The sequence below is a fragment of the Macrotis lagotis genome, chromosome 2 (assembly GCF_037893015.1).
Source record: "Macrotis lagotis isolate mMagLag1 chromosome 2, bilby.v1.9.chrom.fasta, whole genome shotgun sequence".
Lineage (NCBI taxonomy): Eukaryota > Metazoa > Chordata > Mammalia > Peramelemorphia > Peramelidae > Macrotis > Macrotis lagotis.
In genome coordinates this window covers 267654444-267669286 of record NC_133659.1, presented here as the reverse complement: position 1 = coordinate 267669286, position 14843 = coordinate 267654444, and the positions used below count along the sequence as shown (strand labels likewise).

The 14843-nt window shown below is 33.9% G+C and overlaps 1 protein-coding gene across 2 annotated transcripts in view; it reads left to right on the top strand.

Annotated features, from left to right (window-relative positions):
* Positions 1–14843, top strand: part of ZFC3H1 (zinc finger C3H1-type containing) — a 65199-nt gene that overhangs the window by 3126 nt on the left and 47230 nt on the right. For both annotated transcript variants that reach the window (XM_074226154.1, XM_074226153.1), the window contains exons 2-5: positions 5660–6076; positions 10454–10518; positions 14169–14367; positions 14616–14839. In XM_074226154.1, coding sequence (XP_074082255.1) covers positions 5660–6076; positions 10454–10518; positions 14169–14367; positions 14616–14839 — 905 coding nt within the window. The remainder of the gene's footprint in view (positions 1–5659; positions 6077–10453; positions 10519–14168; positions 14368–14615; positions 14840–14843) is intronic.

Genomic DNA, 14843 nt, shown 5'->3' with positions numbered 1-14843 from the left:
GGAAAACTTCCATACACAAGTCCTCCCCCCCAAAACCCAAATCAAAACCAAAAAAAACCCCACCATTTTCAGAACCACCAGTATTGTGGAGTAAGTGGAGATCTGTAATGTCATTCTGGTAAATGATAGCATGCTGCTCATCATTGGAGTCATTTCATTGACTCGAGAAGGTAGCTTTATTTTAATAAACAGTTTCTAGAAAAACAAACTGTATGGAATATAGGGTCTTTCTATACAAGTGGGTAGGAGTAACAGGGACAAATGATATGATAGAGATGATCCTTAAAAGCTGAAGGGGTTCTCACTTAATATGTATATAAAATTATACCCCTTTCCCATTTTTTTCCCCAGACTTTTTTCAAAATGCAGTATTTTGTCATTTCAAGGGTTTAGGGAAATGAAAATAACTTTATATTATAGAAAGCTATATTCTACCTCCCAACTTTTTCAGTTCTTGATGTAGATAATATGCTAAATTTGAGGGAAAAATGGAAAGAAGGATATTTCACTGCTCAGTATGGCATTAATAGTAGAAAATGTTAGGACTAAATGAAATTCTTTCCCTGTTTAAGAAAACCAAGTGTGTGAGCTGAGCTTTATCAACTGGTAATTATAACTCTAAAACAGCAGAACAGTTTTTATAACTGTCACTTTTGCTGTGGTGCTTTTCTTTTCATAGATGCTGTACCTAAAGGAAGATTTTATATGCTTTAGTTTGTGGTTCTTCTGTATTCCTCTTCTGGTGAAGTATCACTAACCTGTCTTAGAAATGGAATTTGTATGTGAGTTTGAAAAGGAACACAGTTCCTAGCCACCTTTGTGAAATAAGCAAACAAAATTTACTTTAGCTCATTGTATTCCTACTCTAAAAAAGTCCACCTTCTGGCATGGAGTTGACCCAAGGTTCTTAAGTCTCTTAATAGAAGAGAAGCACTAGCAGGTCCTTGCAAGAGGCATAGATTTCAGGTTGCCAGAACTATGAGTTTGGCATCTGGGGACCAGCCTAGCCCATGTCTCGAGAGCTGCATCACCAGGGTATTTGCAAGGTGATGGAATATTTGGATGTGGCAATCCTAGTCTAGGAGTCTGCAGTCTTCCATTGGTGAAGGGAATACTCAAACCAACAAATTCTTGTATTTTTGAAGATCCTTAGTGTTTTATTTAGAGGGTTTCAATAGTTTAGTTAAATACATTAAAAGCATTTTCATTTTGCAAAGATTGTATGAAAAGAGACTGCAGTCCTGTTTATGGTTCATTTCCATAACTACAAAGTGAATGTTTCTGCTTTTCACAGTTTCTTATTTCATTTTACTTCTTTTGGTCCTGTTTTATAATTGAGAGGAACCTCAGATTGAGTCTAATCCTTTTAAACAAGGCCTAATGAAGTTAACTTGCTTTTCCAATGTCACATAGAAATTAAGAATGTCTTGTGGAGTCTTGGATATTAATTAGATGAAAATACAGAACTCTTAAATCTTATTCCCTTCTCCCTGTGAATGAGCACCACTGATCCTTCTTGTTGGACCTTGCATGTGGCCTCCATCTCACTTCTTCTGAGAGTCTCCATTCCTGGAATGTCCCCTTCTCTTCTCTGCCTTGAGCTTTCTTCAGGTCTCTACTTCTGTAAGAAGACTCTCTTCATTCCACCTTTAATCCTGCTCCTGCTTTATCTGAGACAACTCAGTTTTCCACCTCAGACTGAGCTCCTCCTGTCCTCTCTTAGCCCAGCCCCAGGCACATAGCTGACTTTTGATAGATGCTAAATGACTGATGGCAATTTTTTTAGTAAGACTTCTTTTTGAGACTAATTTAAATTAGATAGACATTTCTTTAAAAAAATTTATAAACTTAATATCCATTAGCAAGCAGACATTCAAAAGAACAAAAACAAACTCTTGGCTCTTAAAAAAATAGAAGCTAAGAAATTTTAAAAAATGTTCATGTTCCCTTCCAAGTTTTGATGCCTTTGAAATTTTCCTCTCTGTATGTGTATAGTATCAGTTGGGTGAACCTGGGCAAGACCCTTAACTCTGCAATATTCTACAGTTTCCTGCATCTGTAAAAATGAGGGTTTTGGAATCTTTCTAAAGTCTCATCCAGCTCTAAAACCTCTAATCCAGATCTTCTGGTTTGCTTTACATACAAAGAGATCTTTATATACACCTTGCATTTGCATTTTTAAAAATGGTCTGTGGTAGGCAGGCATGTGGCTGCCTAGGATTTTGAAACCAGGCATTGATTAACTTTGATCAAGGCACACTGTATCAGTGTGAAACAATTCTAGTGCAAATTGGAATTTGTAAATTTGAGTTTTGAGTTGTTGGAACAATACCTCCTTTCTTTCTTGTTTGAATTCTACATTTCAAGATGTATAGGATTTGAAGATTGAGGATTTGAAGTATTTAGTTACATATGTGACTTTAGAAAGTGTATTCATTTATTCACTAAATGTTTGAGTACTTAATTTGGTTGCTGTGAAAGAAGACAATTTTTCATAGGCTTAGGGTAGGCTATTACTTTTTTCATAATTTTCTTAATTGGGTTAAGTCCCTGTCCCCTTTTTTTGGTTTATCTTTTAGTCTTGTTTGGTTTATTGAGTTTATTTACTTTGGCTGGTTTGTGAACAATTACTTGTTTATTTTTCATTATAACAATTTCCTGTGGTAACTGATAATTGATATGCAAAAGCAATATTAAGCAATTGCCATTCGTTTTTCTTTTACATTTGAGGAAACTGAGGCTTAGATTAAAATCATAGCTGAACCAATAAATGACTTGTTAAACAAAATAATATTTTAGCAAATGTTTAAAGAAACACTTGACTGACAAATCAAACTGATGATTGACACTTGTAAGGTATTAAAATTTGCTTTGATTTTTAAGGATTTTTTTTGGTGGGAAGAAAAATTTCAAAATGAATGAATACTGTCTTTATGGTCCTATCTCATTTTTGAAAATGACTTTAAAAATACTTCAGTCTTTTTGTTTGTTTCATTACTGGTTATATGGAACCTAAATCTGTTGTTTGAATAGGTTCTAAACCTAAACTTAAGCAGTGTTTAAGATAAACAAATTAGTTGACAAGCACAAACATTTCCTTATACAAAAAAACCCCCCCTTGGTTTACATGGGACCCCACCCCATCATATATTAAATTGAACTTGATGGTTCCACTACTGCCTTTACTTTATCATGTCCCTTTCCAAACTTCTGCCTTTTTGTTATATACTTTTAAGTGATTAATTGATGCTCTTTTTAACGTGATTACTTATTACATTATGATTAATTATTCCCTATTTCTCATAGCTTTTTAATCTCCATTCTCCCATATAAAATAAAAACCCTTGGATAATGCAAGTAGATTCATTCAAAACAAGTCAATACATTGGCCGTTTTTGAAAATGTATGTCTCAGTTTGTACTTTTAGTCCACCTCTCTGCCAAGAGATGGAAGCATGATTCATCATCAGTCTTCTGGAGTTAAGGTTGGTCATTGCATTGATCATAATTTTTACATCTTCTATAGTTCTTTCCCATATAGTATGGAAGTTGTTGTATAAATTGCCTTTGTTCTCATTTCACTCTGCATCACTTCATACAAATCCAGTTAGGATTCTCTGAAGCCATTTTGTCATTTCTGATATTTAAAATATATTAATAAGTGGATAATGTTCCATTACATAAATTTACCATAATTTGTTCAGCCATTCCCCATTTGATGAGAATCACTTTGTTTTCAGTTCTTTGCTACTACCATGGCAACAGAATGCTATAAATATTTTTGTGTATCTTGGTCCTCCTCTAACTCAATTTTTATTCTCTTTAAGGGATATATGACTAGAAGTGGTATTGCTGGGTCAAAGAGCATGTCCGATTTAATGACTTTAGGGTTTAGTTCCAAAATGCTTTTTTTCCAGAATGGAGCTTTTATTTTTTTCTTTCTTTTTTCCTTTTTGGTTTTGGCAAGGCAATGTGACTTGCCCAAGGTCACATAGCTAGGCAGTTATTAAGTGTCTGAGGCTGGATTTGAACTCAGGTACTCCTGACTCCAGGACCGGTGCTCTATCCACTGTACCACCTAGTTGCCCATGGCGCTTCTATTTTATTCTTTTCAACAGCAAAGTTAATTTAGTGTGCCTGTCCTTCCACAGCCTCTCCAATGATTTGAAACATTTTTAATATGGTTGTTGATAACTTCCTTCTTTGTAAATTCCGTAATTTTATTATTTATCAATTGTGGAATGGCTTGTATATTTGTATAAATTCTCTTATATCTAATATATATAATTTGCTTCAAAGTTTTCTCCTGAGTTAACTCTTTCTCTTCTCATTCTAACTGCATTTTTTTGGTCAAAAATTTTTTTTTTTAATTTGTGTAGTAAAGATTGTTCATTTTCTCTCATTTTTAAATTAAGAACTATTTCTCTAATCACGGTTGCTAAAGGAATCTTTTTTCTGTTCTCTTTATGATCTGACCTTGTAGAGCTAGGTCATGTATTCATTTGGAGCTCCTTGTGGTATCATGGAGTGAGTTGTTCCAAACCTAGTTTCTCTCTGACTTTTTTCCAGTTTTCTCAGTAGATTTTGCATAATAGTGAATCCTTGTCCCAGTTGTTGAAGTTTTTGGTATTATTGAACACTGGTACCATGCTTAGTTTCTTCTAGGTTTTGGGTATTACTGACCAATCTTTCTGGTTTTTTTTTTTCCAACCTAGTACTGAATAGTCTTGAAAATTACTGCTTTTACAGTTTAATTTGAGATTTGGTAATTCAACTTAACTGCCTTCCCACTTTTCATTAGTGTTCAGTTTATGTCTTAAAAACAATTACTAAAATTTTCAATTTTGAGGGAAAGATGGGAAAGATAGGTTATTTCTTGATTATTTGTAAGTTTAGTTGTGTGGGGATTATCTGAGGAGGGGTCTAAGAACCATTTTTCTGTTTCCATGTTAATGTATGCTTCTAGAAAAACTTGTCATTGATATTAGGACTAACACTGTAACAACTAGGTGGATTATTTTCAGATAGCCAATATCAAGGTTTAGTTAAGCTTTGACTCTAATAATTTGACAGAGGTTCCATCAGGCATTTATTAAGTGGTGGAGGAAGGGGTGGTTGATGATTTCTTTCATTATCTGATCATTGATTTCATCCTGTACTTTCCCAGCAGGTTGTATTGTATGCTTTGAAAGCACCTCCCTCCTTTTCTTTAAGGGCCTGCTTGGTTGCCACTTCTTCCATGAAGCCTTCCTTGTTGTTCCCAGCTGAAACTGATCTCTCTCAGATTTTCTTATAACATTGTTTTTGGATCTCTGCCAAAGCTCCTTTCCCTTTCTGCCTCATGTCATACTTATTTGTGTACTGTGGCTGCCTTACAACCAATAGTTCTTTTAAGGTGGGGACTAAGTCTTTTTCATCTTGGGATCCCCAGTGCCTAGCACATTGTCTGGAATATTACAGCTACTTAATTCTTGTGTGTTGAATTAATATTTTTAGGGATCACAAAACCTTTTAGGAATTTTAGAATTCTTGTTTAATACAAAATATAATTGAAGAACTCCAGCAAAAAGGAAGAATTCACTTGAAAGTTAAGTATTTTTCTTAAATAGAATTGTTGAAAAAAAATCTGTTGAATCAGTTTTTCTTAACGGACTATTCAGCTAAAAGTTTTGGAAGGTCTCCATCAAGAAAACAGAGTTACTCATCCAAAAATGAAAACTGTGGGGAAGAAAGTTTTGAAGACTTGCTTTTAAAATATAAGCAAATTCAGTTGGAACTTGAATGTATTAATAAGGATGAAAAACTGGCTTTGTGTAACAAAGAAGAAAATATGCAAGATGATGCTAAAATATTGAATTCTGAGGACCAAATAATTACAGAGAATGTCAGTATTATAAAGGACCCAGTAAAAGAAGTACCTCCTGAGGAGAAAAAACAGGTTAAAACTTTTCAGGCATTTGAACTGAAACCTCTCAGGCAGAAATTGACTTTGCCAGGAGATAAAAATAGATTGAAAAAAGTTAAAGAAGGAACAAAACAGCTTTGCCTAAAATCAGAATCTACAGAATCCAGTCAAGGTAACTGAATTGAATATTTCATTTGTATGGTTTTACTGATGTAATATTTTATTTTATTTCAGATTTGATTCACCTTACAATGTTATGCAAATGATGTTGCATGTTTGTTGTTAGAAGATCAGCCTCACTAAATTCCTAGGGATTCATTTTTGTTAAGTAATAGTTTTTCAGCTATATTCCTTTAAGACTGTCCCCTAAATAATAGAAGGTATTGCAATCAGTGTTAGTGGTATTGAAATTGTGAATTATTAGTGTCATTTTCCAACAATTTTTTAAAGCCAAGTTTAGTATCGTAATTTGTTTTGTTTATATTGTTTGTATTAGTATTTAAAAATATGATTTATGGAAAATTGTTTCAATTTTATTCCCCTAAACTTAAAAAAAATGAAGAATACTTTTTAATTAAGAACTTAAAAAAGACTTAACAGCATTATTGGTGATTCCCAGGTCAGTATCATAATCCATGTTTGTATCTGGTTATCATAGGACCCAGTACTGGCTTTTTCATATAATTGCAGTATTTGACAGTTTCCATTATGTTTGCAACTGCTTGTAATCTAGTTTTACAATAGGCAATTTATGTTTATATATATCCTTTTAGAGATGATTTTTAGTAGTCTTGAAGCTGAACTAGACAGGTTGTGAAGGAAAGCCTGTTCCTCCCTGTTCCCTTTACTGCTTAGATTGTTAGCTGATTACTTAGCTTCTTAGAGTCTTAAGCTATGAACATCTTTAGAGGTATTTGTATTTTAATAAAATAAAGGAATGAAGGAATAAAGGAAGGGAGAGTAGAGTTTATTGACTCTTTTTCTGTAGTTACTCTACTTCTCATTTCCTACCCTAATAATGTACACCCAATAACAATTCTATGGAGTTACTGTTGAAAATGTTCAAAGGACTATTTTTCCTATTTCTCCCTTCCTTTCTCCTTCTCCTTTCCTCTCTCCATTTCCTTCTCTCCCTGTCTCCCTTCTCACCCCACAACCTCTTTTTATAGGTCTGAGGTTTGAGTTAGAGTACTTGGAGTAAGACCAACTTGAAGGGTTTTTTAATGACCTCAGTTGACCTCAATGTCTATTCCTCAGTTGATTATTTTAAAAAAAACCTTAAAAATTAGCAGTGCTACTTTATTTCTCACATGGCATTCTTTATGTAGTTCCCTCTTTCATCTCTCTCATGATGCCACACTATATTTAGCAAAAGGAACAGGTTAAAAAATGTAAAGATAAACAAGCTCTTGAACTCATATCACAGTCCTCAATGTGCTATATGAAGAATGACAAAGAATACACGAGAAGAGTAGCTGGAGCTGACGAGCATAGAAATAGAAATTCTTTGCAACACAATTGGGACCACTGAGGGCCTAGTTTTAAAAAAAATTGAAAGAGGAGGATTCCAAACTCTCTGGAGAAAAGGGAGACAAAAGATATTAGCCAAAAAAAAAAAGAAGCTATCAAGAAAATACCAGTAACTACTCTACCCATGTCCCATCTTTGAGAATAAAAATTTTTATGCATTAATGTCATTCTTAATGAGGTTTTGATGAGGAACAGACAGACTTTTGCAAATTACACTGCAGCAAGTCACATCTTTACAGTCATAATTTAGTGAACCGGTAGAGAATACAAATCCTACTGTGCTTGTTATTCTTGATTGTAAGAACCTCATTTTTATTTGATAGAGCAAAAAGTTGCTGTAAAGTCTGTTTTGACAAGCTTTCTTTCATGTAAAAAATCAGTTTCATATATGATTCCTTTAAGATATAGTTACGTAGGGGCGGCTAGGTGGCACAGTGAATAGAGCACCGGCCTTGGAGTACCTGGGTTCAAATCCAACCTCAGACACTTAATAATTACCTAGCCGTGTGGCCTTGGGCAAGCCACTTAACCCCATTGCCTTGCAAAAACCTAAAAAAACCCACCAGATATAGTTACATGGAATTTTTTTATATACTTTTGATTATTATCAGATGAGGCATAAAATAGATAAAAGGCATGCTCACAAGGCATTTGATCCTATCATGAGAATGTCCAGTTTAGAGCGCAAATTGAAGAATTCCTCATAGATGAAGAGCTTCTCCTGGTGTTCTTGTTTGTGGATTAGTTTGTGCTGCTTGTAGCAATGTTTTAATACTGCAGAAAACTTTAATGAGATCCATAATCACTTGTTTGATCTATCTACACTGGAATAATCCAAGATTTTATTGCCCAAATTATGATAGTAGGATGGATAATCTATAGAGATCAGTATTAGATTTTTTTTTTTTAGATAGATATTGCTAATGGACAATGATTAATCAGGAGGAACCAAGGGGGCTGCTTTTAGGAACAAACTTTTCTGGAGCAATCTCAAATTTTTAACATTAACAAGTTTTTCTCTTCGACTATGAGTCTTGGAAACCCTCTGAAAAATCAAAGTTGAGGGATGCCCTATAGGCTTTGGAGGGGCTCTTGGTGGGCATGAGTAGGAACAGGTTAACAACTAAAAATTAAATAGAAGTAGCATAAAGAATCTAACCAAATCATGCATGACTAGAAAGAGTGAGGGATAACTGGTAACTGACCAAATTGTCTGTAAAAATCTATAATATCAAGAGATCTAGAGAAAGGCACATTGCCTGGGCCCCTATGTAGAATCTATGGGGGAATGTGGATTTTAGAGGATTAGCTGAAGTCTTCACTCCTAGATAATACATAGAATAATGCAGTGCATGAGATCACAAATTCATTGAAACATTCATAATGCAACCCTACGAAGAAGGTAGTATGTTATTCCCACTTCCTTAAAAATTTTTGTTGATGCCTTTAAAAAACATTTCTGCCATTCCCAGCCTTGCCTTTCCTGACATAGAAAAAGCAGCATAATGGCCATGGCTGATGTTTTGCCTTGTTCTGCATGTGTAAGTCTACCAACTGAACACTTTAGGGTGGAAGATATACTTCCAGAGCCTTGGAGAGTCAAGATTGGTGATAACACTGAGTTCTGATATCTTTCAGGGATATTTTTCTTTAATTCATTGCAGTAATTGTGTTAATTGATTTCCTAAGTTTTCTTGTTCTGCTCCCTTAAGTAATTTCTCTGAATTTCTTTTCTTACACTGCCACAGTATTATATTTTATTCAAATACTACAATTTTGTTTAGCCAGACTCTTAATCATTACAATAGGTGTTTCTAAGTTTTAAGTTTTACCTAGTCCTCTAATTAAAGCTAGAACTGAGACTTAGGTCCTGGTCTTGTCTCCCAGGCCCCCTACATATTCCATTTTTATCTAGATCCCACAGTCTGCTAGTTGGGATTGTGTAGAATAAATATTTAAATATGGGGAATTAATGGCCAATAATTTATCTTTAGTTCTTGAAGTTTTGTTAAATTGTACATTGAAATTCACTTTCTCAGTTTTTAAAACTTTCAGCAACTAATGACATTCTGAAGTTTTTCTGTAGGATGTCTTAGTTTATTTTTTTCCATTTCTGGGTTTGAAATCTAATGCTACTAGGTTACTAATCCATGTTCTACTTGAAATGTTTGATGGATGTGTTGCTAATGAGCAGTGCCCACATTAGCATTGGAATCATGTTTAGAACACAAATGTTTTACCATCTGCTTCTTTGTTCTCCCAGTTTATCAGAAATTTGGCCCTAATCCTTGAAAATTCAGACATTGTGAATGAATTTAGATTTTTAAAACTTTTTAGAATATATACTTATGTTGTATTTGCTCTGTGGATTACTGGAGGACTTTTCAAGATTTCAACTTAGTGTACGCAGTCTGTGAGTGAATTAAATATTCACATTTTCCAGGTGACAATTTGTCCGAGTTTTGTTTCCCAGGTTTGGAGAATCTATTGTAATGAAGCTAATCCTCTTCCCCCTTCTTTCCTGTCTCCCAATAATCTAAGAGGATTTTGAAAGTGCTTATTTTAAATCATGAAGTAGTTTTAAGGCACTTTTTTTCCTTTTTCAGTCATGCAATTTATTCCTAGCCTATATGTAAAAGCAAAGTTAAAGATCTTAAGAAACTTAGAAATATGCATTAATGGAACAGGATTCTATAATTTAAAACCACTGATAGATTGCAAGTATAAGTGATAAACTATCATAATGGCACTTTATTTTTTTCCCCTTAAAACACAACAAAGTGGATCAACATATTAACATTAAAAAATTGACCAATATGTATCATAGGAATTTTTTTAAACTTTTCATACTAGCACTACCTTTTAAGTAATGAGAGGTATAAGAAAATATTTGGCCCTTTTTATTATTAACATTAACTTTACTAATTCCATAGTCTTAATATTGGCATAGATAGCAGTGTTTTTCTGTAATTTTATTGTGTATAGTGGAACATTCAAAAGTTGCTATCTTGTTTTAAAGGATTGGAAGACAAAGAACAAAGTTTAACGAGAAAGATTAGTACTTCAGATCTCCTTTCTGAAAAGGTAAGGAATTTGCTTTTTGTGGTGGAGTGATGTATAAGCATTATTTACTGGGCTGCTTTTCTTTTGGGTCTTCTGAAAGAGGGATTTGGAGTATCTCAAGTTAGAAAGGATACCTGAAGCCAGATAGCTACCCCAAGTAACTAAACAGGAATCCTCTCTTAATAGCAATGCTGACTACAACCTGTGAACTTCTAACAATTTGTTTTTAATTGCTCAGAAAAACAGATCACAGACAGATCAGTATCTCACAATGTACACTGCACAGATGTGTGACAAATGTTTTGAGAGGAATGTGATTTTATATTCCTTTCCATTAATTCTTCTCGTCCTTGCTTTAACTCCATTTTACTTATTATTTCTTGCTTACTTTGAAATGGACTTTGTAGGAGTCTTGTCTTTTTTTAATGTATCCTTTAAATTTAAGACATTTGCCTGAGATTCTCTAGTTTAAGAGGGAAACTTAGTTTAGGGAAATCTAAAGGAGCTCTATAAAGGACCTTATTCAAACTTTTGTTTTAATTTTGGTTTATTAATAATGTGATACATTTGATGCATATTATTTGCCTTTGGAAATCTCATAACTAAAAACTAGAGCTTCTGTGATTTAGATTGAGATCTTTGAGCTTAGTAACTTAGATAAATGTGTTTTATGGAGCCTTACTTAACTAAGTATAAGATCTTGGGCAAGTAAACCATTTTGGATCTATATTTCTTTTATCTATAAATTATTATTTTTTAATTTTTTTTTTGCAAGGCAATGGGGTTATATGACTTGCCCAAAGTCACACAGCTAGGCAATTATTAAGTGTTTGAGGCCAGGTTTGAACTCAGGCCCTCCTGATTCCAGAGCCTATGCTCTATTCATTGCCCCCAGATGATTATTAAAGTCTTTTTTCACTTAAAAATTCTCTAGGTCTAGGATGGGTAGAAAGTTTTGAATACTTTCTATAACTGCCACTGAAATTTTCCTTCTGATGGACTCATTCTAGCATTAGTTGAGGATTAGATCCAACAAGAAATATTTGAAGATGTAAAGGCCTTAGTAGAGTACCTGTTTGGGGGTTCTGTGTAATTCTCTAGCTCTTGCCAGAGTATGCCAAAACATTTTCATTCATATATATATATATATATATATTTATGATACTTGGCATCTCAAAGGTTAGTTACAGAAAATTACTTGATTTTCAAATGAAATGAAATAATGGCATGCCCTTTCCTTTCAGAAAGGATATTCTTAAGGCTTCTGCAGCAGTTTGCAGAACATTAAAAAAAAATGCAGACCAAGTAGAGAACTTGTTCTCATGTGCTTAACTAAATCAGAGTCTACTCTAATTTATAAAGATTATCTAAAAAAGTAAGATTTGCTATTTTTTTTTTATTTTTGAAAGGAAGAAGTATTAACTCCAAAATTAGCAATAACCTATTGCCAATTAACTTACCGAGATTTTTGGAAGAAAATAGCATAACAATCTGAACATAGGCTGAATTCCCTAAAAGTAGAGGGAAAATTGTGGGTATAAACAGAAAATACCATTCATTATAATACATACTCAGATTTTATGTAAACTATAATTGATTCTTTCTGTATTTGGAATAAAGGCTGAATATAAATATAAGATAGGATCAGAGTTCTGGACCAATATAATCAAAGATATGTCCTGAAGTGTTGTAGGGCAGATCAATTTCCTACATTTTCAGAGTTATTTTTTTCATGAGAAAATTGAATTCAAGAAAAAATAAGTTTTCCAATTGTTCCAAGTCCTGTCAGACAAGAAGATGTCTTAGGATATTTAGGGGGGGAAGAAATACTGTGCACAAATAGAATGATGATGGGTTGGCCACTATTAGTGGCATCTGATTTAAGTAGCAAGACATGCTTCCTCTAGTTCATAGGCCATAAGAGTTTAGCAAGGGACTTTAGAAAAAGAAAAATACCAAACCCCAGAGAAGTTAAGTGACTTCTTGTCATAGGTAGATAATAGTAGGGCTGAATTTGAAATCAGTGTTTGATGTTAAATGCAATGTTTTCCTTATTATAAATTAAGTTTTTAGGCATAAGACAGCCCCTGTCTACAAAACAATGAATCCCTAGCCTGAAAGGATAAAATCTTTGAGCTACTGGATTTACTCCTATCCCATTGTCTTAGGAATTTTTTAATGATATCAGGGGTGGCTAGGTGGTACAGTGGATAGAGCACTGGCCCTGGAATCAGGAGTACATGAGTTCAAATCCAGCCTCAGACACTTAATATATACCTAGCCATGTAGCCTTGGGCAAGCCACTTAACCCCATTTGCCTTGCAACCCCCCCCCAAAAAAAAAAACACCCCCCCCCAAAAAAAACACTAATGATATCAAAGTAGGTATTTGCGTGGAGGGTGAAAATTGATTTATGCAGATTTAAAAATCATATTAATAATTATTTTTTTCTATTATTGTAAAAGTGCTGACTTTCAGGTTGATCCTTCACAAAATTATGAAATCAGTAAATAAGAAATAAAAAGCTGGTTTCTGATCAGTTTTATTTAGGTGCTTGAGTTTGTAATGTAGGTTTAGAAAATTATTTTCTTTTTGTTTTCAAAGCAATGGTGTGTGTGTGGGGGGGGTTAAGTGACTTGCCCAAGGTCACATAGCTAGGTAATTATCAAGTGTCTAAGGCCGGATTTGAACAGGGTCCTCCTGACTCCAGGGCCACCTAGCTGCTCATAACTTCCTTTGAAGACATAAATCTCCAATTTATCCTGTTTATAATTAATATATACATAGTTGATGTCTCCCTCATTAGACTGGGAGCTGCTCTTTGGGAAGCAGGCACTATTTTTTTTTTAATTTCATTATGACCATGAGGTTAAGTGACTTGCCCAAGGTCACACAGCTAGGCAATTATTAAATATCTATAATTAATATATACTTAGTTGATGTCTCCCTTATTAGACTGGGAGCTCTTTGGGAAGCAGGGACTATTTCTTTTTTTTTTTAAAATTTTATTAAGACGATGGGGTCATACAGCTAGGTGATTATTAAATATCCAAGGTGGTATTTGAACTTGGGTCCTCCTGACCCCATGGCTGGTTCTGTCCTTTGTGCCACCTACTGCCCCTGGACTCTTGTTTCTTAAACCTTTTCTTGTATTTGTATTCCCAGCATTTAATGCAGTACCTGGCACATAAATAGGTAATTAATAAATGTGTCTTGACTTCTTAACTATTTCTTCCTTCTAATACTGTATTGGCTATGTTTTTGGATCACCTGGGAAAGCAGAACAAAATTTTGTTCTAACTTATTTTCTTCAGCATTTTTTAAAATTTCTTCACACTTAGATTGAGGGTTTTGACTTTTTTTTTCTTTTCTCCCTTTCTTTTTCCTTGAGTTCATTTAAAAAGCTTGAATCAAAGTGTGAAATATTCTATTGTATATAATTTAATTTTCTAGTTTTTCTTTTATGGGAAGTTTTATATCATACATACAAAATATCCTGAAAAAGCAGATTCTTTGAATTTTGTATTAATGTTGCGTAGACCAGTAGGTTGGAGGATTTAGAAAAATTTTATTACCTTGAAAGAATGCTTTGGGGCAGGGAGGGAATGGTGGCAGTAACATTTTAAGATGTTGAAAGAAATTTTATAAATACATCTTTCTTGTTTTTGAAGAAACTTGGAGAAGATGAAGAGGAGCTCTCTGAATTGCAGCTTCGCCTGCTAGCTCTTCAGTCAGCCAGTAAAAAGTGGCAACAGAAAGAACAGCAGGTGATGAAGGAAAGCAAAGAGAAGTTGACAAAGACGAAAACTATTCAGCAAAAAATTAAAACCAGCACAAAAACCCACTCAGCCAAAAAAGTTAGCACTACAGGTGATTTTATTTTTACACAAATGTATTTTTACTGAATTCTTATGTTACTTGAATTTGTCAATTTACTGACTATGTGACAGATTCACTGGGGCACAAGTAGGTTATATAGGTTATATCCTCTAAAAGGTCACTGAAGTGAGGGTAATGTTAATAATGTTATTTTTTTTTTGAAACTTCCTCTGAAAATTCCTAAGCAAATTTCTATACATACAATCAAAAATATTTTGAAACAATTTTCTCTGTTAAAGCTAAACAGGCCTTGAGAAAACAGCAGACAAAGGCATGGAAGAAACTGCAACAGCAAAAAGAACAAGAAAGACAGAAAGAGGAGGATCAGAGGAAACAGGCTGAAGAAGAGGAAAGAAGAAAAAGAGAAGAGGAAATTCGGAAAATCCGAGATCTTTCAAATCAAGAAGAGCAATACAATCGATTCATGAAGCTAGTAGGGGGAAAGAGGAGGTCAAGAAGCAAAGTAA